General features: G+C 42.6%; 1 protein-coding gene and 1 long non-coding RNA gene across 3 annotated transcripts in view; both read right to left on the bottom strand.

Annotated features, from left to right (window-relative positions):
* Positions 1 to 240: 240 nt before the first annotated feature.
* Positions 241 to 14,316, bottom strand: LOC140252748 (uncharacterized). Its single transcript, XR_011903699.1, has 3 exons — positions 14,028 to 14,316; positions 2,608 to 2,758; positions 241 to 750 (listed from the first exon to the last, which is right to left on the bottom strand). It is a non-coding gene; the product is annotated as an uncharacterized lncRNA (long non-coding RNA).
* A 1,429-nt stretch (positions 14,317 to 15,745) lies between these two features.
* Positions 15,746 to 26,037, bottom strand: part of RPAP1 (RNA polymerase II associated protein 1) — a 38,226-nt gene continuing 27,934 nt past the window's right edge. For both annotated transcript variants that reach the window (XM_072338573.1, XM_072338574.1), the window contains exons 18-25: positions 25,833 to 25,942; positions 24,317 to 24,512; positions 23,546 to 23,695; positions 22,980 to 23,122; positions 20,929 to 21,733; positions 19,063 to 19,239; positions 18,285 to 18,341; positions 15,746 to 17,498 (exon numbers count right to left, since the gene is read on the bottom strand). In XM_072338573.1, coding sequence (XP_072194674.1) covers positions 17,343 to 17,498; positions 18,285 to 18,341; positions 19,063 to 19,239; positions 20,929 to 21,733; positions 22,980 to 23,122; positions 23,546 to 23,695; positions 24,317 to 24,512; positions 25,833 to 25,942 — 1,794 coding nt within the window. In that variant the 3' untranslated portion in view covers positions 15,746 to 17,342. The remainder of the gene's footprint in view (positions 17,499 to 18,284; positions 18,342 to 19,062; positions 19,240 to 20,928; positions 21,734 to 22,979; positions 23,123 to 23,545; positions 23,696 to 24,316; positions 24,513 to 25,832; positions 25,943 to 26,037) is intronic.

Here is a 26,037-nt window from a genome sequence, read left to right as displayed (position 1 = left end):
TGCTATTTTTCAGCAGTCTCTTTAAAACTCTTCTAAATCTCTTTAGAAATGAGGAAATGGCAGCAGCTTCAGCTTGAGGACAATGCAGCAGAGCCAGTGACTATTTCAGGACAAAAATCCAATCTATCCACACAGGAGAGTAGGACCTCTGGGGTCTTGAAGTGACAAATATGGAGTTCTACATAGAACATACCTACGAAGGTACTGATACAACTTACACTTGTTATACTAACTATTATAATTGCAATTCTGATAAGAAACTTTTTAAGCATGTTCACGAGGCTGTGCTGTTCTGTCTGGGTACAGATACTCCCAAATGATTCAGGTAAATGGGGTACGCTCTGTAACAAGTCAGAAGTGAATACTACTAACGGACCATAAGTACATATTACACTGTTCATCCAGATGGACCATACCCTTGCCAAAAAGAGACTTCTAGTCTCATATCACAATCAGACTAAAAGCTTCCCACACAATTAAATGAGAAACAGAATTTCTTTTAAGTAATTCAGACTTCACAATGATCAATGTGAGCTTTCAAGAGACAAAGAAAAAACTGCTAACAGGACAGGTAGTAATATCTTGCTAGGTTCATCTTTTCTTTTTGGTCTCAATCACAATCCCATGTTTACTGCTGACCATCTGAATACCTAGAGAGTAATAGCAGCATTCCATCTTCTGAAATAAATGTTGGAGCTACAGCCCTGAAGGGACATGTCACCAGAGCCACAGTCCTACTGGGAGTCGAATCTGGGACAGAGCAGAAATGAAAGAAGAAGATGAAGTTACTCTTTATGGTTCTTGACTCGGGTTGCTTGGCCACTGCTGAAAACCCTTCCAAGTTTATGTTGTCTATCTCCTCTTTCTTTGTTCCTCTGTATCGACCTGTCAGCGATGGCTCTTTCCAAGGCATGGACCTACCATATCAACCCCTTCACTTCCTCTATTCTTCTTCAGAAAACTTTGGTTCAAACTTAAAAATAACCAATGTGTCTAAGTCTCATAAAGATAAGCAACAGAAACCCTGTTTTTCTCTGCACACGCCTTCAGAACAGACTGTACAGGGAAACATAAGACTTACACTTAAACAAACTTCATTTTTACTCCCCTTTACCACCATCAACTTTGAAAGAGAGTTTTGGGGGTCCTCATTCCCCCTCTCCCTGATAATACAAATAGGTCAGTGAACTTCACAGTTTGAAACATTGACAGAACCATCTGTCCTTCATTAAAAGCCATTAATGACAATGATAATGGCACTAATTAGGCTGCATGCAGACATGCACATGCTTCAACAGCTTCAGAGCTACAGGCAATCAAAGGTCCAAATTGAACCAGCTGCTGTCCAAAGTCAATGAGCACTAACACCCCTCTTCATCCTCACCCTGAAGTATGGGACACGCAGTCAACATCCACTTGAACACGTAAAGCAGGTGTTTTTATACATATGCAAATCAGGGCATTCTGTCCTTGTTTCCTTTGTTGTTTCTCATTGGGTTGAGTTTCCTTCTCACTGACTTTTAAGAATGATTGGGAAACACAACAGCAGACTGTGAGCATGGATCCTCTATCATCATCTGCCATTCTCTTAGGAATAGCAGTGAGTGTGTACAAAGGGCTTGGAAACATACATCATATTGCTGGAAACTATTCCCAGCAAATGGCATTGGCTTGCTATTATCTCCAAATCTGACCTCTGGAAATCCCTCTGTTATTTCCTGCCTCAATTTCTTAGCTTCTGAAAGTATTACTGCGTAGTCATATGTGAGAGCTTTTGAAGAAAGATCAGCACTCTGATACCCTTGAACAATGGAATTTGGGGTTATAATGGAAATCTTCTTTTGGTGTAGCAGCCAAATAAAATAATCAGATGATTAAGACTCCCTCCCCCCACCCCACAAAAACAAAAAACAAAAACAAAACAAAAGCTGATCTGTAGGAATATCACCTATTGCAGCAAGGCCTGCTGGAACAAGTGATAGAGTTGCATGTGGAAACTGGGACTCTAGGCATGACTCTGGTCTCGGTTTCTCCTTAAACCATATTAAGGTCCCATCCTTGCTCTTACCTTTGGGAATGAACATCTATAATAAAGAAACAGTGAAACTGACCTCCTCTGTAAAATGCTTTGAGGTCTATTTGGAAAAAAATAATTTACACAAAGTGTCCAATAACTATTTCTGGGAAATATGTCCAAGTCCACACTCCTAGCAGACTTACAGTATACTTTTCAGGTATATATACACTTCAGGTATAAAGTTCAGGCTTGCATAGCAACAAATAAGAAATACATCAATTGCAGCATAACCATCTGCTCTATAGATTTTGAATTCAGAGCCAGTGCAGGCTGTTGGGATGTTTCAAACCACAGTTACTGTGGCAGAGAGAAAATGTTAGAGAAGTGCCATTCTGCAACTGATGGGAAACACAGTATTTCCAACAGGGTTAAGCACAGGCAAATATCAGGCTTTAAAACTCATTCAAAATATGCAATATAGTGACCATTTGAGACTGACCATGCTAACTCTTCACTAATACCAAAAGCTTGAGTAAAATCCCAGCCTTTAGTACCCCCTGGGGCAAACAGGCTCCTTATCAATCCCTCACCTGCCTGTCTTAGCTGGAGCGGTGCATAGTTATCCTGTTTGTGATGAACCAACTGCTCCAAAGAAAGGAACAGAAAGTAATAGAAGTGAAGATGTTAACTTCAGTGTGTCTTGAGCATAAAGTACAGCAAATCCATGGAAAAATGAAGACTCTAGGGAAAAAAAAAAAAAAAAAAAAAAAATTAAAAAAAAAAAAAAAATCTGATGATGCCCTTATCTGTGAAGAGAAGAACTATCTCACCTCCTGTTTTAAAATATGAGAAAGAACCTCTATTTTTGTATTACCATTCACCTTACACGTTTGGGATTATTGTTTCACCTGAACCACCTCTCTCTGATAGGGGCTGTTCTTCAGTTTTGCTGTTTGATTTATAGTCTCACAGCCTCCAGACAAGAAGCCTTAAAGGAATGAACTAATCCACTCTTGCCATTCTTCCTAGGTCTTCACAATGTATCAGACAGGCTTCTACAACTCTCTTTTCAGTTTCAAAGAAGAAATTACTGGATTGCTTATCATTACCTGACAAGAAAAGCCAGAAAGCCTCAAAAACATCACCCAGCTGGTTTGCAGAAACATGTAGCAATACAGAAGTGTCTTGTAACAGACGGGTATACAAAAAGGACAAACTCCCAGCTACATCACTGCAGCTACAACAAAGTATCTGGCAGCAACATGTATCTTTATTCTTTTTGATACATAGAAAGCAAGTTCTGCGCAGCTTTGGTTTCGCATTTAACTTGGTTTTGTTGTTATTTTTTAAACACAAAGCGCACCATATACCACATGGGAACTCAGCATGCACAGACTACTGGCACTTGAGGACAACAATATAAATTCTTCAGATAACATATATCAGCCAGAATCATGCCTATTTGAATGTGAAGAGAATTAGAAAGCTCAGATAAAATTGATTACTTAGTTTGAAAATCTTTGTGTTCTGACCTCCAGGCAAAGCAAAATGGATTACAAATAATAAATAAAATCATTTTTGTTTTAGATTGCATGAGTGAGGCACTGTCACAGTATCTATGTTTTACCAGCCTGGGTTTCTGCAAATGTATCGGTGTCATTTATTCCAGTAGTAATATTGTATGCCCTATGTGCTTTTGAAGGACAGTGAGAAGCATCCTGAATCTGTTCTTACCATACAGCATCAGACTTCTCTCAATCCGTGGCAGTATTTCTTTACAGTCAGATGTAATAAAATAGTATCCCTCTCCAGAAGCGACTCATTACCCAAGCCAGCTGAAGGAGGTTATCAGACAGGTGGTATTACTGCACAGTGACCTGTGAAGGTTGTTAATCCAAGATGGAAGACTGCAAGGAGAACACAGGAGGAGATGCCTGTGGCAAAGCAGAGCCCGGTCACCCTGCAGTCAGCACCTGCTTTGGAGCAATTCTTATCCTCAGTTCCTTTTCTTCCCCATAGAATATGGGGTGAAGCCACCTGCCAGGCTGTACCCAGCACCTCCCAGGAAAGCAGCAGGGAGTGAAAGGGCAAACTCCTCACAGGCAGAGAAACGTTAGTTGTGTGGGAACAGAGATTGGCAGCTCCTTGCTGATATCTTCCAGATTACAGGAGTAGCAGGATTAATAATGATACTATGAAACTGCACTTCCCCCCCCCCCCCCCCCCCTGAGTGAAATCATTATTTGCAAAGAGATGTCACACAGCTGAACTTAAGTCTCAGCTTACCAAATAGCTCCTCTTTCCTTTTGTTTTATATAGACCACAAACCCATCAGAACAAAACCTCTTCCCAGCCCCTTTAACCGTATTCAGCACATTTAACTTGGAGGGCTCCTGATTCTGACAAAAAAGTCCCTAGGCACCTCCGTAACTGAAGTAACTTTGTTAAGCTACAGAAATTAAAAGGCAAAAAAAACAACTCCCGTTCATGTTGCAGAGGTTCAAACAAGCTGATGATATAGAACAGAAAGACCAAAGTGATAAAATTCTACTGGCTCATCGATTGCCCCTTTAGTTTGTACAGTATAAACTTTTCAAAACGGCACATAGACTGATTTCATGTTTAACAGGAAAACTGTGGACAGCAAGCACTGCATTGGCTTCTCAGAGGTGAACCACAGACTAAGGCTCACAGCTGGCTAACAACAGCAAGATAAATCATTCAGTTTAAAGCACTGGCAGTGCATATTCACTTCAGTCTGAGATGGCTGCACAGACACTCCCCAAAGCAGCAAAATATCTGTCTTGCTTGTCTTCAAAACTTTCCTGCCTCCTGGCAGGATAGCATAACTATTCTTACAGAGTTTAGTTGAAGTAAGAATAGAAGGCCACTGGTAGAAGAAAAGATTGCAAAATCTAGTATCCTATAATGGATTAGTGCTGTCCTGAAAACACGCTGGACTGAGCTTTCAGCCCCTTTCCTCATAAATATCTAGGGCACTGTTGAAAAATGCATGTGCCACTGTCACTGAGAAATGGACAACTTCTTTCCATTCCTCTTCCATTTGCTGGGTAAACAGGCCAATCGCAGAGTCAGCAGCCATGGCAATTTCTGAATCAATATTTATCAGGCCCTTCTCCGACTGCTATTTCATGCCTCATTGGTCAGAGAGCATCCTCTCTGAGTGAGGCAGAAAATCCTGACCTTGCAAATGGCAGAGGAGCTGCCTGAGGATAGCAAAGCAGAGCAGAGCAGATCCTCTGGCTTAAAATATAAAAATAAAATAAAAATCATGTGAGCGTCCTCATGACATCATACATCATTCTTCCAAGCCTTTCCTTTGTCCCATCCCTTCTCTCAGTGTCAACCCTTGAAGGGAAAGCTTCATTTAAGAGCATTAAACAAACAGCCTCTTCATTAGCAAAAATCAAGCTATATAAAAGGGACTTTAAAGCCACGAATACCTGCAAGGGAGTGTTCTTAGTGTCCCCCCCCCTCCCCCCCCCCCATATGTCTAATGACACAGAAGATTGATTCCTTCCTACCCCTCCCCTATGTATAGTAAATGCATTCTCAATTATTCCATCAAACAAAAACAACTGCAACAATTAGGAGGAACAGACTGACAGAAGGAAATGTGTTTGGAGGAACAAATATCCTGAATTCTGGTACTAGGAGACTACAGAGAGCAGAGAATTCTGTGAGAGAGTAAATGCTGCGAGATTGCTGGAAAATAGATGGCTAAAAATCAACCATCAGCTTGGGGACATTTGACAGTATAGCTCTTCAATCAATTATTGCAATATTTTCCTTACGAAGATGTAACACAGATAAAGCAAGAGGTAATAAAAACTTGTTATAACAACAAATACTTATTTCTATGATTACTTGAAGAAATGATGTAGTGTCACTTGCATATCCTTTGAAGACTGTGGGATGCCTGCAGATCCATTCAGTAAATTTGATTAATTGTGTGAATTTAGTCCAGGAAAGATTCACAGTGCCACACAATCTAGTATTACAGCATGCCCCTCTGCTGCAAACTGACAGGTCTGCAATATTCTAGAGGAACACATGTATCTGAGCACAGCATCTAGAAGGCTGAAGGCAAGGAATTGTTCCTGTCGGAAATGGACTGAAAACACAATCAAAGTGCAAACATGAGAGGTCAGAGAGGGGTCATTGCTCTTTTCAGTCTCAAGAGGAAGAAAATGCCTCCTAGCACACAAGGAAATTAGGTCTACAGGTTTGGTCTGAGTCCCAAGCTGAGCAGCGAATTTCTCTTTTTGTTTTTTATTACTGTAGCATTATTAAAAACAAGAAATAGTAAGCACAGTTTCTATGCACATTTTCTCCTGTTACTCTTCTGAGAGCTTTTTGTTGTTGTTGTTTGGTTGGTTGGTTTTTGTTTTTTAAAGGATCTAGCAATACTCTACATTGTCCTTCTCAACTTTCCTAAGCAGATCCTCCATGGTCTTCCTTCAGTGTCTGACTCAAAGAGCGTTTCACTACGTTTGAAATATTACACTTCAGTCCGCGTTTCAAAACTGCTTACTATTCACTTAGAGGTCAGCGGAGGGGAGTTTTACCATGGGACATCAGATGTCAGATTCAAACTGCATGAAGTAACACCTCTTGTCACCACCTTGGTCCCTGAGGAGAGGCTGTCACCCATGCACTCGCAACCCAAAGACTCCACTTACCACCAAGGAGCCTGAACTGACTTCTCAACCTCTTCTGTACAAGCTTGCCTTCAGTTAAATAAGGTTTCATAAAGTTTCTCCTGTTTGAATCCTGACACCCAGATTTCTAGGCTTTTAGTTGCTTTTGTATTTATCTGACACTCACAACACTTTCCACATTAGCAGCATCAGTGAACTAATGGGTTGTTTGTTATTTCCCAGATCACTGGTCAAGTCCTTGGACAGAACAAGTCCTCTGGCAACACCCATCCCTACCCAGGACACTTCTCCTCAGCATTATCCCTACCATTTCCTATTTTCCTACCTATGCATCCTCCTGCTTACTCACAGACCGTGTGATAACAACTCCATGCTTACCATTGTAATGCATTTGTCATCACTTTTTCTGTGTAAAAAATACCTGAGCAAAATCCGAAGTGTGTGACGTTCTCTGCATTTCTTTCAAACAACTATCATCATATTTTCCTTGTACATACATAACAAAGTTGTCACAGCAATTGAGAAAAAGTTTAACACCATTATTCAATCAGCAATCAAATGAGGGAAACTCAGACTGCTGCACATCATCTCCTGCCACACTTTCACCCGCAACTCCTGAAGTTGACTTTGTGTTCTCAGGCTCATTCCACACCTTTCCTTGTTTCACACAGTGGCATAGCAGTAGGGCAGAATGCACCACGGACCCACAGAGCTGCTGTCTGGACAGCTAGAATGCCTGTGCTAAGCAGCCAGCTGGTTCCTACCAAACAAGAACAGAAATAGCCATGCTCTTCTCACAACAGAGGCACTAACGGATGCCTACAGCTCCCATGAAACTCACAGAGACTTGGTAGTTTTGCTTCCTATTTTGTTTCACTGGTATAAATTGATCTGTGGGTTCTAAAGTTATTAGAAGGGTGTACCTAATGGATAACACAATTCCCCAGATCACATTCCTGAAGGAACTAGGCTAAAAACATATTTTTGCTGGTCCACATGTGTGCACACTTGCAGTGACAGACATTTGGGACTCAGCCATGCTGGCAGATGCACCTACTCACATCCAAAATGCTCAGCAGTCACTGGAGTCAAACTCTGCTCAAGGTCAGGGTTAAGCATCTGAAGTAAGGCTGAACCGATTCCACGCTGCTGCACTGAATGAGCAACATATTTTAAAAGGTAAGTACGTGTGGAGGAGTTTGGATGACATAAGTTGACTTCTGCTTGGGTGAGAGAGTACCAAAATATCTTAGGTGGGCTCCTGGGCCTAATGTTCACCGGCAAGCCCAAAAGCCACAGGCTGAGCCTCCTCAAGAGCAGTGAGGTAGACCTTGGTTATGATAACAGGAGTAACATAGAGGGAAAGACTTACAGAAGGCTGACTTTTCTCTGCTGTATACTTTCAGTGAGACCTTGGGCAGGTGCATTAGCCTACATACTCTGTGCCACACCTACCCATCTGGTCAAACAGGAGAGAGAAACAGTCTGCTTGAAGCAGGCATAAGGTTGCTCAAATGCATTAGTACTTACAGACTACTTTGAGAAATTCTATTTATTTATTTTGTAAGACAAAATTTTGAGCCATCAACTTCCAACAGCAAAGTGAGTGCACAGACAACAGAGGCATGAAGTGAGCTTTTCAAGTTTGTTGTGCCAGCTCAGAGCTCTAAGACAAGATGCTTCCTCTGGACAGATAGGTCTTGCTGACTTGCCTTTCCCAGATGATTCAGAAGCTCTGACTGAAGTACAGTACCAAACAGTGTTATTTTTCTGCAGTTGGATTCCTTCTCCACCCACCTCTGCAGAAAGGTCTGATTTACTCCTACGCATCTCTACTATCTCAATGCCCCTGATGATCACAGCCCCCAGATGAGGCCCTTGTGTTTGACCTTCACAGCCATGAGTCAAACAGTGCATTGTGACCAGAGTGCACCACGTCGTTCATGAGCAGAGCAGTGATGAGGTTACCCAGACCGCCAGCCAGCCATATGACTACAGCATCCTAAAGAGCTTCCAAATTGAATCAAGAGTAATAATATTTTAGTGACTCAAGAGAGAAAAACCTCTTGTCTCAGAACAAATTTCTTTCCCTGTGAAATTAAGACCTTCTGATTTCAATTTCACCCCTTCTACTGCTGCTGAAATGAAGCTGCTAAAAGCACACATGACATGCAGTGATATCTTCTTTTAGGTAGACAAAACTTCTGAATAATCAGATAGAGGGACAGGGCACAGCTCATTCCCTGAACACCCTGAAATAGCAGAGTATTTTCCTTTGTCCATTTTCTCTTACTTCAAATAGTATCTATCTTGGTCAGAGAGATCTCACTGTAGAGATGCATTTCCTTGCTGTGGGCCAAACAGACCCTTCACAGGGACCATGTGACTATCTGTTTTTGTGCTGTTATTACACATGGGTGTTTATGGGTAGCATGTAAATCATGTGGCCATATATGAATGCATGTGAGAGAATGGAAATCTGATGCCCACACCTTAAAAACAGTGACACTGTGATCTGGGTCCACACTCCATACCTATGCTACAAGTAAGACACTGAGAATAGTTGGGAGGGCAGCTCCTCTGATTTCCTGGCATAGCTCATCAGACAAGAGCTAGGCTACCAAAAAGAACTTGCTTTTAAGTTTCCTATAATGTTCTGTATAGGCGTATGCATGCACTCACAAAACAGTTATTTCTGAACACTTAAAAGCAGGACTGGTGTGCTGCACACAGCTGCTGCATTCTTCAGTTAGCTACAGATACAGTCTTACTGTAAGAGGCAACCAGGGGCTTTTGAGAGAGGTGGCCATACAGACAGAGAGATGAGACACCCCAGGAAAAGCACTGGGAAGAAGAAACCCTCCTGAACAGCCCAGGAAACAGCTACTTTCAGGCTTGGCTCAGTAAGCAGTTCTGTGCGTAGCAGTAAATGACAGAGGTACCAACTGGAAAATATTCTTTGCAGTCTCACTTTGGTCTGCCATGAAAAGGGAAAAACAAATCAAAAATACATCAGAATAAAAACCCATTAAAAACTTCCTCAGGCAAGGAACGTGGCAAGGACTAAAAGCTTTGACGGCATTTAGGCTTCCAGCAACACAAATCTTGTCTAAAATAAAGTAGTCTCTAGACTAGATAGTCAGATAAGACAGTGACAGATCAGTAGTTATAAGTTCATGATCTTTCATATGAGACATAAAACAGGGGTCTTGACCTTGTGTGATCATTAAAGATCGCATAACGCTTTTTGCAAAAAGAGGGCTGTTAATCCCACTGGTCTGGAAACAGCCCAATTTAGATAACTACCTCAATCAATCTTACAGATTCATCTAAATACAGTACCCAGCTCTCCAGGCTAAAATACCACATAGTGTTTCTGTGTGCTGTAATACGTAACTGAGTCCTCCCTACCTCAGCATTAGGTGAAGCAATCCACGTGTGCACACTCCCTGCTGCCCCTACAACAAGGTTATGAACATTAATGTGTCTAAGGAACTTAGAAGCACATAGTGCAAACAGGTGAGAGATTTATTATGGACTTCAGTGTGGTTTCATTTTCATTAAATCCATGCTACATCAGAGTGGTCACAAAATAAAAATTCCCAAATTTTAGGTGCTACCAGATAAATTACAAACATAGTAGAGTAGAACATTTACACCTTTGCTGTTGAATAAATGCATACTGAAGCATCCAGGGAGACAGGGACAAGACCAGGATAGTTTGATATTGCTTGAGATAACAAAGCCAATCAGAGTTGGTCTTGACAAGTAAATTTTCGATCATCAGAACAAGATTTGTGGATAGGAATTAAGGGAAACATACAGGTTCATCCCAGGCACACCAGCTAACACCCAGGATGCCTCAGAAGCATACATTAACTTCAAAACTTCTTCACAAATACCATTATTGGGGGCCTCAAAACTCCCTAGCGTTCATCAAATATGGAAATCCATAGGAGTGATAGGAGAGCAGAAAAAACAAGTAACAGAAGCTTCAGCTGGGCTATTTAGTGAATAGTTAGTCTCCTAGTGCAGTGGACAGATCATTCCTTAGAGGAATACAGCAGCAATAAAATCCTGAAGGCACACACAGCTCGATCTGCAGAAGACATGAAATACAGATGTAGCAAAATGGCAAGGGATTTTTACTTTAATAAAAGTGTAAGAGGACAATCACATCTGTCACCAGAAGAAATAAGCCTTGAAACAGTCAGCGTCTTAACATGAGCACGCCTTCACACACAAAAAGGAATGCCTGGGCCAGAGTGTGCCTCTGGGTATTAACAGCAAAGGCTGCCTTTGAATTGAGCTCTCCATCCAGAACTGTCTGCCAAGAGAAGTACACTATCATTCTGCAGTTAGAGGAAGAGGAAAGCTTGTTATCAAAGAAGTGCTCAATTATGGTTACTTAGAGCACTTACCTCCCATGATCCCTTGGCATTACCAGGCTGAAGCAGTTTCTCATTGTGAGGTTTGCTTCATTAGTGAACGCAGAGGATAAGAGCACAACTTCTTTCTTTATGCATGCAACTTTCCAGTAAGTCTGCCCTCTGCTGCCAGGCGATCACCTCCCCCATCCCCAGCAGGACTCCCTCACTCTCATTCATTTCTGCTCCTTTCACACAGGTGGCAAAGCTGATGAGCCAGAAAGGCACCAGCAATGATTAGCTTAGAGTACACAGTAAGGAGAGTGGGAATATTTTCCTGTTACTGATTTAGTACAATTTGATGTAATAATATATGGCTACCTAAATAACAAAGACTGAACTACAATAACTACATTTATCATACTCTAAGAACATTGATCCTATGCTAATTCATTCTTCATAAATATAAGGTAAAGCTGAACCATAAAGTAAGGATTTGATTTTAGGTACAATTTGAAACCATCACATTTAAGTTCAGCATAGCGTGAGAACAAGGTGGAAACATCAGCAAAGTGGGAAAGCATTGTGCATCAGAGCAACTGCCAGTCCAGTAGTTTGGGGTGCTCTGTCAGGGATCTGCTATATCATGAGAGATTACCCTAACCTCAGTCTATTGGTCTTTCTCTCTAATTTGGACCTGAAACTGCATGTTCCTGGCAAGGGTTTAAAACGGCTATAAAATTGCTTTTCCTGTTTAAACAGAGGCCAAGAACTCCATGCTAGCTACAGCCTTTCTTCTTTCTCCCATCTGCAGTGAACTACGAGAAGGACCAAAATAAATATTTACAGAAACCAATAAGCAGAGACTGCTGGTTCAAAGGAAAAGGTAAGTCTTAATTAAGAGTTGTTTCTTAACCTCTAGATTTACTTGGTAGCAGAAGGGACTGGTGGGCAGGCCATCAGTTTGTTGTCCCTAGGAGAATACTGACAGTTACGTACTAGCTCTAGAGGAGTTCTGCTAAATGCATGTGGGAGTACCCGCTAAGTTTTCCAACAGTACAATGCTGGGTTGTTATGGCACCAGTGTACGCGCTGACAGTGAAACCGCTTGATTCGTGAAGAGCCAGAGTAACCATCTACAAGTACTTCTGAATAGAGATATCCAGGTTCTGAATCCTGCTTTTAGCTTGCAAATTGTCCTTTAACAAAAATAAACAAGTCACCACTGAAATCCGAGCTTCAGAGATGACTATAAAAAGTAAAACTTGCTGATGAGAGCTCATGGCAAAAAAGAACGGTCAGCAAGCCCACACTTTCCTCCGTAAATAACATTAAGCAGTACCAAAAAAGAAAGAAAAAAAAAAAGATTCACAGTAAAAAGTTCACTTAACACTCCCGTGCTCCTCCCACTTCTTTTATCAGCGGACAGACAGCGGGAGAGCAGTGGCAGCTTCTGCCCAAATAACTTCATCGATCCAAACCTGATCAATCTTAGAGGAGACAGAACCAAGAGGAACAAAAATGAGCTGCCATCTGTGGCGTGCAGTACAACTAAGATTTTGTGAGTGAGCTGACATGCATGTCAGACAAGAGATGCATGATACTTTAACAGAGAAACTTTTGTATCACTCTATATTTAATTTTTATAATCTATATGAAAGAAATATTGATGCCAGGAGCAGCGAGCTGGTTTTCTGTGAAGAATGCTAACAACTATCTTGACAGTTGCTGCACAACACATTAGCATGGCTGTCATAGCATCTTCACAATGTGACACAGATCAGCCCTGCCTGAAACCACAATTCACTACCAGCAACACACACCTGGAGGTAACTGAGAGCTCTTCACATGCCTGTTCATTGCAGTGGAGTCGGACTAGATGACTCGTGTAGGTCCCTTCCAACTCTAAGGATCCTGTGCTTCTACACCCTGGTACTCCGAAGAGATCAAAAACCACACTGAATGCACACAGCGAAGGAAGCTGCTAACAAAAGCCTACCCATGCTGAAAAAGTCTGAAATACTGCTTTGGAGAAATGCTCACTAATTTTGTGCAGTAGAAGTTTACTGTGGTGGAAGCAATAGTAGAAAAGTCACTTAATACACAAGCTCCAGTTTTCTCTTCAACACTCAAACCCAATAGATTAATTACCAAAGTGTCATTGCAGCTCTGACAGAACAGACCCAAATGATACAGTGCTCACACCACTAACACAGCAGTCAATCCAAACCTTAAAGTTACAGCTCTTTTTGTCCTAAGGCTTCCAAGTGAGCACATCACAAGCTATATTTACTGGCATCTGCCCAGACCTCCAGACAAGGAGCCATTGAGTTAGCACCTGGAACTCAGCTGCAGCACCTCTTTTCTCCAGTTCAACTGTAGTGCTACTGAGTGCTTCTGTGGACAGCCAAAAGAGCAAGAAAAGATGAGAAGAGCTGCAAGCAGTAAGGAGTATTAAAAACAGGAAGATAAAGATCAGGAGGGAAAGAAAGCCTGATAAAAGACAGCTGGGAGGAGTACAGAAAGAGAGGGACACAAGAAAAAGGATGAACTGCAACCTCAGCTCTGCAAGAAGACCAGGGATGACGCAACCAAAAGCTGAGCCACCCTCCATATTCCCCTGCCTTGCTGGGTCCCTTGCTGCAAGGACCAGGCTGCTCCTGCCAGGGGGTCCCACAGCCTGCTAGAGCCCTTCTGTGCACTCAGAGTCCTGCAAACCACCCCAAAGCAAGGCCTCACAGAGGGCAGGGCAAGCACCATGATGGGGGCTTGGGTAACCTTCCTCCTCCTACATGGGGAAACATGAGGTAACCTCCAGCACAGCGCAGAAACACAACCATCACCTCAGCAACAATATCCTCCGCGACCCAACAAGAAGGTACAGGCACCCTCCTCCTTGCCTGCCAGGCACACAGCAGCCCAGACCCCACCACACAAAACAAGCAGTTCAACGCTACTAACCTGGTTCACGGTGTCCACAGCTCCACCAGCCTCTCCATGCACCAAAAAGCAGATGAAATGGAAGAAACACAATGCATTCCTCCTGCTTCTGCTGCCGATCTCTCCACAGCACACTGAGGGCTCAGCTGCCTCTGCTTACCTGCCCCCCTCTGTGTGGGGGCCGCCCTGGGGCCAGCTGGCACCACCCAGAGTGTTCTGGAAAGTTCTGCTCAGCCCCCTCAGCTGTGCATTGGCCGTTCCACCAGGAGCTGCATTGTGGGTTTGGAGGTCTGCAGGGCTCACAGGTGGCCTCCAGAGCCAGGTGGTGGCCAGTATCTCCTGATTGGGCCTCAACAGAAATTAAAGAACTGGATCTGAAGGTGGAGCAGGTGCTGCTCGGTTTAAAACGATCTTTATTGATTAGCAGCTCGTGCAGCACAGCCACCACTCAGAAGCAGGGAACACGAGGGGATGTCTCCGCAGGGGGTCCTATTCATTGAGCTGGAGGCACAGGCTTGTTACAGGAGAACAATGTAGAACTGCAAAAGAAAAAGTTGCCTTTCTGCTGTGCTCAACCCAGTAAGAGATGTGAATCTGACCTGCGGTGTATTTGTACATCCAAAACTTTGAGCTGGCTCCATCTCTTCATGACTTACAGCAAAAGGTGTTCAGGATTTTGCCTGTCACTAAGTAGCTAGACAGAAAGCATTAGTAAATAAATGGATTATTACAGTCAACAGCCAACTGGAAGTGGTCAATATGTACAATAGAATGCAACTATATTATTGTCTTAAATATCCCAAGTGCTGCTTCTTACACTGAGGTTTTGTTTTCTTCCTTGCCTAGCTCTCTCTCCTACATGGCTCAGTCCTACCCCCACGTGGAGCGCTGCTGCTGAGCTGCCTCTTTCTCCGGGAGCTGCCCCAGCTCAGCAGAAGCAGGCCGTGCCACTGAACCCAGACCCCAGTCCAGGGAATTCAAACGCCTCGCACTGTGGAAGGGTCAGATTAACCCTGTTTCTTCCAGACATAATTCTTAACAACACCTCATGTGAAAGTTCACTGAATTCTCCACATTTTCTCTCGCAGTGTATTCAAAGACACAGAAGTTCAAACTAAGGGTGTGTTTTGTTTCGTTTAGTCCCAATTGTCCTGCAATCGTGAAAGTTTGTACTTAAACTAGAGAAAGCAATGCCCTCTAGTGTTATGCAGAGAAATCTGGAAGAAGGCTCCCAAAAGCCTGACAAATTTCAAGCTTGGAGCTGCTGTACTGCGTTAGTCACTGCCAAAGTTTTGAAGGCTGATGGCTAACATGGAACATGCTTGGAATGCTCTGCAAATAAGCACGTCAACAGAACTGCTTGGGATCCCTTCCTTCCATTTCTGATGCCTGCCGCAGAATCCTGTCAAAAGATGGAATTATTTTGTGGGCATGCACTGATGGCTTGAGGAGCATCTGGGAACGAGAGAGGACTTTTCAAAACCTGGTCCATTCCTCCTCAGAGTTCACAAAATAGATTTATCACACCTCTTCCCATTATCTCCAGATACTATCTGTGAGCAGTTATTTTTTTCACTGCTTTCCCATTAACACACAAGTCCCTGCCTTGCACCATGTACACCCATTCGGCAGTTAGTGACTCACTACACCTCTCAGCATGTGGCACTCCAAATGCACTGATGAACCGCAAACAGAGCTATGAAACTCGAGAGGTTTAAATCAGGAGTAGAGCATTCTCACCGTTCCACAGAGACTGCACAACTATCAAAATGTTTATTTACACCCATATACATTTCAAAACTCAACTTCACATCACACAAAGGACTGGAAGAGGATTTTAAAAACTGGAGGTCAGAAGAGCAAAAGACCAAGTTCCTTGCTGATGGCAGTTCTTAAATGGGCATCCAGGAGTCCTTACGTTGTACTGTGCGTTGCTCTCCCAAGACAGCTGCTCGGACTTTAACCATCTAAAATACAAACTTGCATGCCTTCAGTTGAACTTTTAATCACATCAAATATTTTTAAAATGATTTAACAGTAAAAGTCACAGATGACCACTTGGTGCTTTATTACATTACATGCTATTCACCTCAGCAGACCAAAAACCGCAATAGAAAAAATAGCAATCGTGAAAAAATAAATTAAAATGATGCATCAGTTCCACCTGTGTCCTATCTGAAATAAGGGGACAAAGAAGGTGAAACTTATTTTCTAACCTCAGGGGGTACCAGTAGAATTAGAAAATTGTCTGTAAGTAGAGAGAATCTGAAGTCTTTAGGCTAGGCAGCACCATGTACCTCCCAGAGGAATTTATGCATAATAACAACAGGAAAGAAATAGCCAGCCTTGTTCGCAGAAGTTCTCCAAACAAAAGCCTGACAGACTGATTGTAGTTCTACGAGAACAACTGGATATAAATGCAACATCCACCTCACTGAGCTTACACCTAAAGAGTAAATTCTGGGCTTGGCACATGTGATGAGCCTTTTAGGGCACCACATTTGTAGCCATCGAGGCTGCAGTGCTGAGTTTGGGTGTACAATTGGGATCAAATAAGCTTTTTATTAAGAAAAAAAAACAAAACACCAAACATCTAAACTTAGGAACTCTGCTTCATAATTTAAATTACATTCCCCTTTCCTTAGAAGGCAAACAATGCACCTTTTAGTTAAACAACCGGATTTTTTTTTCCCCTCTAATGGGGAGTGATTAATATTCTGCCTACAACAACATTATTTCTGATCTTGTTATATGTATAACTAAATAAGGGAGAAAATAAAGCAGTTTAGGGCTACCCAAAAGACAACCAAGGTAGAATGACTAGTGTTCATACCACTGCAACAGGATCTGTTTGTTAGAGGCATGACATAACTCAGTGACTACTAACGTGCACAGAATACAATCAAGAAAGATCCTGGAGAACCAAAGTTAAACAGAAACAAACCCAACAAGACATCATCACAGGAATTCACAATCTCCCACCAGAACTAACAAAACGTTGTTTGTTTTTTTCCAGTTCTTTTTGTTTATCCATCAGTCCAGTGCCTCTCAGACACATCCTCACCTCCTCCAGGACGAAGCAGAACAATTTGAAAGAGAATTCTGGAAAATGCTCTAGCATTCATAATAAAGAGACCACATACACATATTGCCATGTTTTGAGAAGATCCGTGCTGTGCAGTAGGGCTGGGAGCCCTCAATCAGTGCTTCCCATTGCAGAAATACCAAGAGTGTCAAATACAGATACTGTAACAATCTGAAAAGTGCATATTTTCATCACGAAGCACAATTTTCTTCCGTTGTTCCCCCTAGCTGTACTCTTCTACAAGTGTTTGGTTAGGAGACAAGCACTGGTGCATTCTCCTTATTTTCTTTTTGCATCACCATCTGGAGGTACTTCAGTCGTATAGGAGGGAGCTGCTCATAAAGGTCAAAGCCCAGAGGGCTCTCTGCATTCGGCAGTCTGTAGTAGAGAAGGTGCTTTTTCAAGGTCTGAAGAGAGAAACAGCAGCCATTAGACATGTCTTAAGAGTACAAATCTAATCTTTTCTCCTACTTCTGACACAACAAAGTAAATCTGACAGATTATACAACTATCACATCCAACACATTTAACTGCAACACCTTCAACAGAAAAGCTACACAAAGTCAGTTTCTTCCAAGAGAGTCTTTTGATTTGTGTGAGTTTTCCTCTTCTGAACTCTCTCCTCAACAGTTTCTCTCAATGGTCCCTTGCAAGAAGCCCAAATACGGTTTTGAGGGGGAACTTACAACAATGGACTGAAACAATAAACATAAAGGGCAAAATTACACTGCTCTGTTACACAAATGACAAACTTAAGCAAGATCTGGTATAGTAAGGCAGGATGGAAAGGTGAAATGTAGAAACTTAATATCTGTTTTGTTCTTTTGTGGGGGAAGCATCCAACTAAATGGTAAGGGAGGTCCATGCTGGCTGCCTATTCATAGATGTGCTAGAACCAGCCCTCTAGGACCTATCACTATGAAGAAAAAACACTGCTCAGGCAAGAAGCATGGAAATAGAGTAGAAGAAATTCATAGAATCCTTAATCTATGTTCCAGGGGGCTTATTGTGCTGAGTTTAATCATGACAAGAACTAGATAGCACTATTGGTAGCTACTGCATGTTAAAATCCTGCTGCTAATCTCCTCTTTCTCAAGTTAGCAATGTAGATAAACAAAAATTTCAAAAGCCAAAATGTGAGTCTGTAAGAGTGCCGTGCCTCAGTGGTGCACATTGATCCTTACAGATCTTACCTCATCTACCAAGAGCCAAGTCTTTCGCAGCATGCTTTTCCGAGCAGCATCAGCCTCCTACGAACAAAGCATAAACTTCAATTAATATGGCACAATGCAATCTCTGACCACAGGTCACACAGCACTCTAGAGCAATGCCACACTTATTAAGATGATGGTCCAAAGAGCAGCTTGTTCTATCAAAAAAGTCTAAAGGTGGCAACCACTTGGGTCCTTCCCGCTCCTCCTTCCCTTGACCTGAAAATCCAGTTGACATCTCAACAGCCAGGCAGAATTATAGATCAGGGGAGGAAAGAGTTAGCAGGAGGAACCAGTGATGTAGATCTGAGGCCACGGTAGGGCTCCTACTTCGTTAACTCAGGCAGTGAGTTATTCAAAGGTGAAAGGAAAAAGCACTCCATACCTTCAGACTGTCCCTGGCAGAGGCTAAGACTATTACAGACTATATCTGCATGGTCAGCAGTTTCATTACACACGCTTTGTTCTTTCCTTTTGTACATTCACCCACAGCTGCTAACTTAGATTCTGCTTCTGTAGGGTTGGCTATGATTAGTGCAAGCTTCTTAGGATATTACAAACAACAGTGGCTGTCTACTGTCCCCTGTGTGGATTCCAAACTTCAGATCTCAAACAACTGCATAGTCCTCTGCACACACTTACAGTCTTTGTTTTCAAGTTCAAAGAGGGTGATTCATCAACAAACCACAATGAAAGCTGGGGAATATCAGGTGCAAAACCCAAAGCTCCCAGCCCTGAGGCACTGATATTCCTTACCTACCTGAGTTGCGCTGTCCTGGGAGAAAATAAAGCTGTTCACATGAGCCACAGCCACCACATAAAGAACAGGGCACCAGGTGTTGCGCAGTCCACCCGTGACCAGGGCTCGGAAATAATGTCGCAGGAGGTTCAAGTTATCCTCAGGAGGGGAAGTGTATCGCTCGAGAGGCACAGGAAACTGCAAGAAACCCAACCAAAAGGCAACATTACCTTCTGTGGCTGCATCTAAGCAGTGAGGTCTTCCCCAGTTATTAAGGCACATGCTGCCATACATTTCAGTGGCACAATCCCCATTTGGAGCAGGACCATAACTGCCCACGCTGACTGATGTGACATGCCTTTGGCAAAGTGTCCTCAAGATCTCCATCTCTTCAGCTTTATGGAGAAGTGTTTTAGCGGTCAGGTGACAGTACTTGCTTTTTGGCACAGGTAGGAAAAGGTGTTTCAAAGTGAAAAGACAAATTGCTTTCAGCAGCATTATATTTTCTGCTAATGTATCAGAGAGACTTACAATGGCCTACGCATTTCACAAGAAAAGGAGAGCAGACATATATGCCAGAGTTAATGCTGCTGTTAAATTAAGCTTCCAACCTTTTCTGACTTCACTGTCTAGCTTTGAAAAATAGGTTAAAGTAGCTTTTAATAACAACTAGTTTTGTTCACTTCTCCATTGTCTAGCAGTCCAAATTTTCTACTTCTTTATTTTCAAGAGTTCTCTAGGTCTAACATTATGTATTTCACTTTGAAGCATTTTCTTTGCAAGACTAAAGAAAATCATTGATTCTACTCAGTTCAACAACAGACTTCAGTGCAAACACAGCATCTGTGCTGAACTTTAGTCTGTGGCTACAAAGGCAATTACTAAAATTTGTAGTGCCCACTAAGGTAAGGTCAACATATCTAAAGACAAAACAAAAGAAAAAAAAACAACCTCCCCCTAAAGTGATTTTGCTCCCATACTTATGAAACTAGAACATATGTAGGGAAGGGCTACTGGAAGCACCGGGAGTACAGAGAGCTTATCAACAAAAGCAGGCCAGAGAATCTTGGCTTACTTGATTTAAGAAACAAAGACTCATCTGGCCATAACAATATAGAAAAACTGGCTCCAGGGCCTCTACAACCAGAACAAAAGTGCTGCAATCACACGAGGCAAAGCATACAAACTGCTAACTCATTTTTTTGATTTGTTTTTTTCCAAAAGTTGTCTTTGTATTAGCAAACTTTAGGCTAGACCAGGCATCATCTGTTATTTTGCAAGTGCCAAAGAACCTAAAGCCAGCTGAATTCAATACTTTTTGCTTTGTTCATTCAAAAGAAATGCACTCCTGCACTTCACAGATAAAACTTTCTCACTTAGTGACCCAGTCAAGCAAAACTCCAGTACAGCCAACTGTAAACATGGTCTTAGAGGAAAAATGTGTTTGCCCATGCACTGAATAGGAACAGATTCTCACCAGGCTGAGAAAAGAGCTAAGGGAAAGATAGCTCATGCAAGAAGAGTATGGGGTGCAAACTAGTTCTTCATACTTAAAAGCCAGCCATAAATTAGGAGCTTCTCAGCCACTATACCAAGAAGGACATGGGACATTGTCCACTGTAGACTGAACTATCTCATAGCTCCCACCTTCCACATTACACGTATTATCAGCTCTCAAAACTTTCTTGGAAGGATTCTTTAACAGTGGCAACTGACAGGAACTGGACACTATTCTCCAGACTGAAAATGAGGAATGAGTATTCTACTGGACACTGAGGGATAAAGTAGGAGTAGTGCTGGAAGTATGACCAAAACAGGGTTGAAGAAACACAGGCAAGAGCCCAGTATCTCAGAAATGTGCAGGTGAGAACCATGAAGTGTGACTACCTGCTGGAGTGGCACTCCCAGTGCCCGCAGAATACTTGTGTGCTCCCCAAAAACAGAAAGACGCAGATGAACACTGAAACGCTTCTGCAGAGGTAGAAGAACAAAGACTCCAAAGAGTGGATCTCCAAAGGAGACACCTTCAAACTGCTCCAGCAGACTTATATAAAGATCATGGAAGGACGCTAAACCGGGGAGTGGAGCATCCAGGTTCAGGGAGTCCAGAGCCTTGGGCTGGCAATATACAGAAAGAAGCGCAGCTGTGTAACAGTGGATCGGTGCTTCTAGAAAGAGATCACCACCTGTGAGGAAGATGCACATAAGTCGTGCAAGTTTGGCAGCAGTAGGAATGTTCTGAAGGGTTTTAGGACGCCAAGTTTCCAGCAACAAGATCCACTGAAGGTTCCATGTCACAGTGTTGACTAGATCAAGTGGGAGAGAGTTCAGTACAGCCCCACGTGTCTCTGCATTAGTCACTTTGTTGTAGAGGCTGATAAGCGGAAAGAATGGCCAGTCTGAAGGCAGAATGGGTCCCCTAACTTCAGGAAGCAGCATTGATTGGATGAGGTAATTACGCCCTTGGTAGGATGCTTGGGAACGCACAAGGGCAGGCTGCAAGTGAACAAAATGAGAGAGGTAGCAGGAGCGGATAGCAGGCAAATTCTGGTATGATTCTCTCAGCAGGGCACCACGAGTAGGCTTTGAAGAAGATGCTGCTGCAGAGCCAGGCTGCGACAGTTTGGCGCTGGTACCCAGATGCAAGATATCAGAAAAGTCAGCTGCTTCTGGCCCTCCAGTTTTCCCTTCACTGTAAGATAAAAGCAAACGTCAGTCAACAAAATCCCAAAGACACACACACACACCAAATAAACAGCAGCAACAACAAAACAACAACACAAAAATCCAATTCTAAGATCTCCCTGGATCAGAAAGGGTAGTGTTCACAGCAGTTGCAACATTTTCTGCAGCATTCAGTTATAATAATACTGAAGCATCCATTAAGCATCAACTATCCTGATATCTACAGGAAATTCACAGCACTGCCCTTGGAATTACCAACACAAATGTATTACATGAAAAACTTCCACACAAAGCCAGTGGTCTGGTGAGGAGGCTGCAATTCCCTGTCCAGGGAGACAACCTACTTACCAGTGCAGATGTCAGGGTACTGAAGTGAAATACTGCCTAATATTGCCTAAGGCCACCTTGAGTCAATAGGACAACTCCCACAGTGGTAGCTGTCAAAAGAACTATATAGATTGGCAAACAGAACTTAAGTCAGAGAGGCTGTGAAACCTGTGTGCCACCGTCTCAGATCAGACATTTCTCTCATGGTCTCAGACTACTTACCAAATTATCAAAATGGCATATAGCAAATATCTGCAAGGAGGGGGGATGGAGGGAAGCTTTCCTTTTTAAAGGAAAATTTGCTGGAGACGTATAGTATTTCTTTGCAGCACACTGGTCCAGTCTCCCACAGAGCTGCACCACGATAAGTTTTAAACTGATTGTGAGGAACAAAATAAACTGCTACCACCTTGGCCAGATGTAGGATGCCTCACAATTGAGGTGCTCCATATTATTTCTAGTACAAGGTAGAAAACATCATAATTAAATCAGAACAAAAAAGTTGTGTAAGAACTTGCATAGTAACAGTTAAAAAGCAGGTTTAGTAAATTTTTCAGAACAGGTCAGGATCCCATGTGTTTCCTAGACTTGCTACCATCAGTGCAGTAGATGCTGAACCTTAGTGAAAATCAGTTCTGCCAGAAATCACCAGACTCTTGCCACTGAGGGGATCAAAAGAAACTGGTCACATTTCTCAACATGGATATAACCAAGACAAATTTGCAACCACACTGCTGGTCTGACTAGGAGGCTCCATGTCTTGAGAATGTGCCAGTGAGCATCTAAAATTTGAATACAAGCCCTACTGAAGGTCAAAAAACATGACAAAGTTCCATTGCCAACATCTGCTTTTTCATCTTTTTCAAGTCATCCCATGTACCAGACTAAAGAAAACAAAACAAAACAAAACAAAAAGCACAGCTTACGGAAGAAACTCTGGATTAAAGGCAAGATCCAGCAGGATCTCATAAGCCAGATGCTCGCTCCCTGGCAACAGACGGCTCAGCAATGCCATGGCAACACAGTGATGGAGTGAGGCGTGACGGCTGTAATCTGGACAAGTGCCTGCCTGCACAGGAAAGAAACAGATAAAACCACTGTTTGTCAACAAGGCTATCAGCAAGGATTGGAAGGGGGGGGGGAGAGGAAGCAGCTGAGGGAGAGATCTCGCTGGAAAGTGAGAGGCTGCAAGAACTGTCAGTATTCACATGGACATCTTTCAGGAGTGCTGCTGGAAAAGCTGTTCTCATTCTAGCCCAAAGACAGGCAAAAATACAGTTTTGCCATCCAAAGTATTTCAGATCTAAAACCCTGTATCAGTAACCATAAACATATTACTTGCTCACGGGGCATAACAGTCAAGATAGCAGAAGACCGAACCTACATCAGTTATGTGGAACAACACAGGTGCAAAGACCAGCTGCCAGAGTTAGAGAAACTAAAGTGAAGTTAACTCCAGGAGTGAAATAAATGAAGGAATCAACAAGGATACCATTTTCCTAGCCAATCCTAAGGCAAAGTACTGCAGATGATACTCATGGCGCAGCATCCATGCAGATGCAGGAGTTACAGAGGGCGGTGCAGTCTGCCAGCTTTGATGCAGATAATCCTTCAGGCCTTCAAAGCTCAGCACAGAGCTGTACTATAAAAGAAATAGAAGTGGAGACAGATATTACTAACACAGTCTGTGCTTGGAGGAAAGTAAAACAGTCCTCTCTGAAATCTACCATCCCTTGCTTTCTCCTTAAGAATTCCTGTTGGCTGCTGTAAGATTTTCAGAAATGTCCTGAGAAATATGTCTTTCTGCTGCAGTGCTCACACCTGTGTTCAACATCAGACAGAAGAAACCTTTTCAGCCAATGTAGCACTCATTCTTTTGTTTAGTTTGATCTCATTTTTCTTTGTTATATATCTTTCAACCATCCCTCTTTCACTGTCTGACACTTTAGTTTAGCCAAACAATTGTTTATCCATTCTCAATATTCTTTATAACTCCATCCTTTCAGTCTCATCATCATTTGGCACCTGGCTCTATAGTCCTAGCTTCCCAACATGAACCGGATATGGGAATTTAAAGACTCACCTGTTCTGAGAATGGGGTTATTTCTCTCCAAAGCACTAGGATATTTTTTAATTAAATCACAGCAGTTCTATTTTAATAGCCCTGTTAGCATCACTCGTAAACCTGGGATGGCACAAATACTGATCTTCACAAGCATGCTATCATTCACATAGAACAGATAGTGAAAAAGTATATTCTCACCTTGCTGATTAGTCCTTTGTGAATATGGGTGATGCTATCGATGAGAAACAGGAGGGCTGTGAGGAAAGGGAAAGGGGACTTGGAGCCAACTAGGCTCAGAGGAGGTTTGCCTCCAGTACAACTCAAAGATACAATGCTGAAGACAGATTCAGGTGCTGGGGAACAGGACAGAGGGTTGCACAGAGCAGAACATGGCCTGTGTGAACACAGAATGAAAGAGATCAGGTCAAAAGCATTTATCCTGTAGGAATGCTACTATCCAAACCATGCCACACATCATGGCAAAATGAAAGCCACAATGATTGTGAAAGAGAAAGCAGTATCAACAGTTGGTCAAGTAAGGACTGTCACAGAAGCTAATGCCAGTGAGCTGTCACAGATTCTAGTGTTCAGCTGTGTTGTTCATGATGTTCAGAAATATTGATGCAGTGATGCATCTCTGCTGTCAAACATTGGAAAGCACTGGACCTTGATTAAAAAATAGACATTTCCCCACATACATATGTAGTCCAGGCTAGTAAAGCTGCCCACATACTTCGGACATTTTAAAAAGAATCAGACAGGCAAAGCCAAAAAGCCACCTTGTATCTAAAGCTGTCACTGCAAAAAAGCTGCCTTGTGTGTCAGAAATTTTGGTGCTAGAAGCTTCAGAAGATGGGCCAGACTGGTGAGCATTCAAATACCACTTCAAATCAAAAATTTCCAGTGTCCCCCTATGTAAGAATTCCCCTATGTTTCTTCTTTCTAAGAAGAAACTGGATGTTTCCCTTACTACAAGTCAAACTTTTCAGTTCACTCCTCTCCAGAGGACGGATCACAGGGTGGTAGTGAGGCTCCCCCTACAGCAGAAAGAGGGAACATCCACAGCGCTGAACAGTGCCCAGAGCCTGAGACCAAATCTACGTTATCCAGATTTCTGAAGGGACAATTTGGTATCCAGCCTTTCTCTCCTGCAGGAGCGTTCAAAGCCTTTGTGGAGTTCTGCAGGAACCTAAAGTACTTTATAAAAACTACTTCATACACAGCATGTGAATGGTACATGCACTCCCACTGATGTAAGGACTCAAACTGACATTGCTTTGTTCTTGTTTTTAACCAGGAAAACTAAAAATAATCAAAGCCAAGAATGAATAAAACCTATCTGAAATTGATATACACAGAGGGGCAGAGAGGCAGGCACTGCAGCAGTATCAGTAGGCAAGGAGGAACTGGAGAACCTCTGCAGTAGATGCCTTCTGTTGTGAGGGGAGAAAGGACAAAGAAGAGGTGTAGACATGGCCTTACTGCACTGTAATTCATCCACCTTTCAGCATCACACATATGAGGTACATATGTAAAGGGTAAATAAATGGGAAGGAAGAAAATCACCTAAAACGTAACTGTACTTTTTGATGTATTCTAGAATATTAGAACATTTCTTTGCTGTGAGTGGATTCCCAGCCACTGAAACCACCGTGTTTCGTGCCCTCCTGACCATACAGTACAGTATAAAAATGAAGCAATGAAATAATTCTACCTGAGCAAATCCCACATGCTGCGCATGGCTGGCTGGCTGAGCAGGGGCTGCAGCACCTCAGATGTCAAACGTTCCAATTCCTCTAAGCAGTCAACTGGATTGACTGATGGCTGCATAAAACAAGGGAAAACAGGGGAATGCAAAAATACACACTGATATAGTCATATTCTCTTTTGATGCTGTTTTGACACACCACTTCATCTAC

Source organism: Excalfactoria chinensis, chromosome 5 (genome assembly GCF_039878825.1).
Source record: "Excalfactoria chinensis isolate bCotChi1 chromosome 5, bCotChi1.hap2, whole genome shotgun sequence".
NCBI lineage: Eukaryota > Metazoa > Chordata > Aves > Galliformes > Phasianidae > Excalfactoria > Excalfactoria chinensis.
The sequence above is the reverse complement of the archived record's forward strand: the minus strand, read 5'-3'. Positions and strand labels throughout refer to the sequence as shown.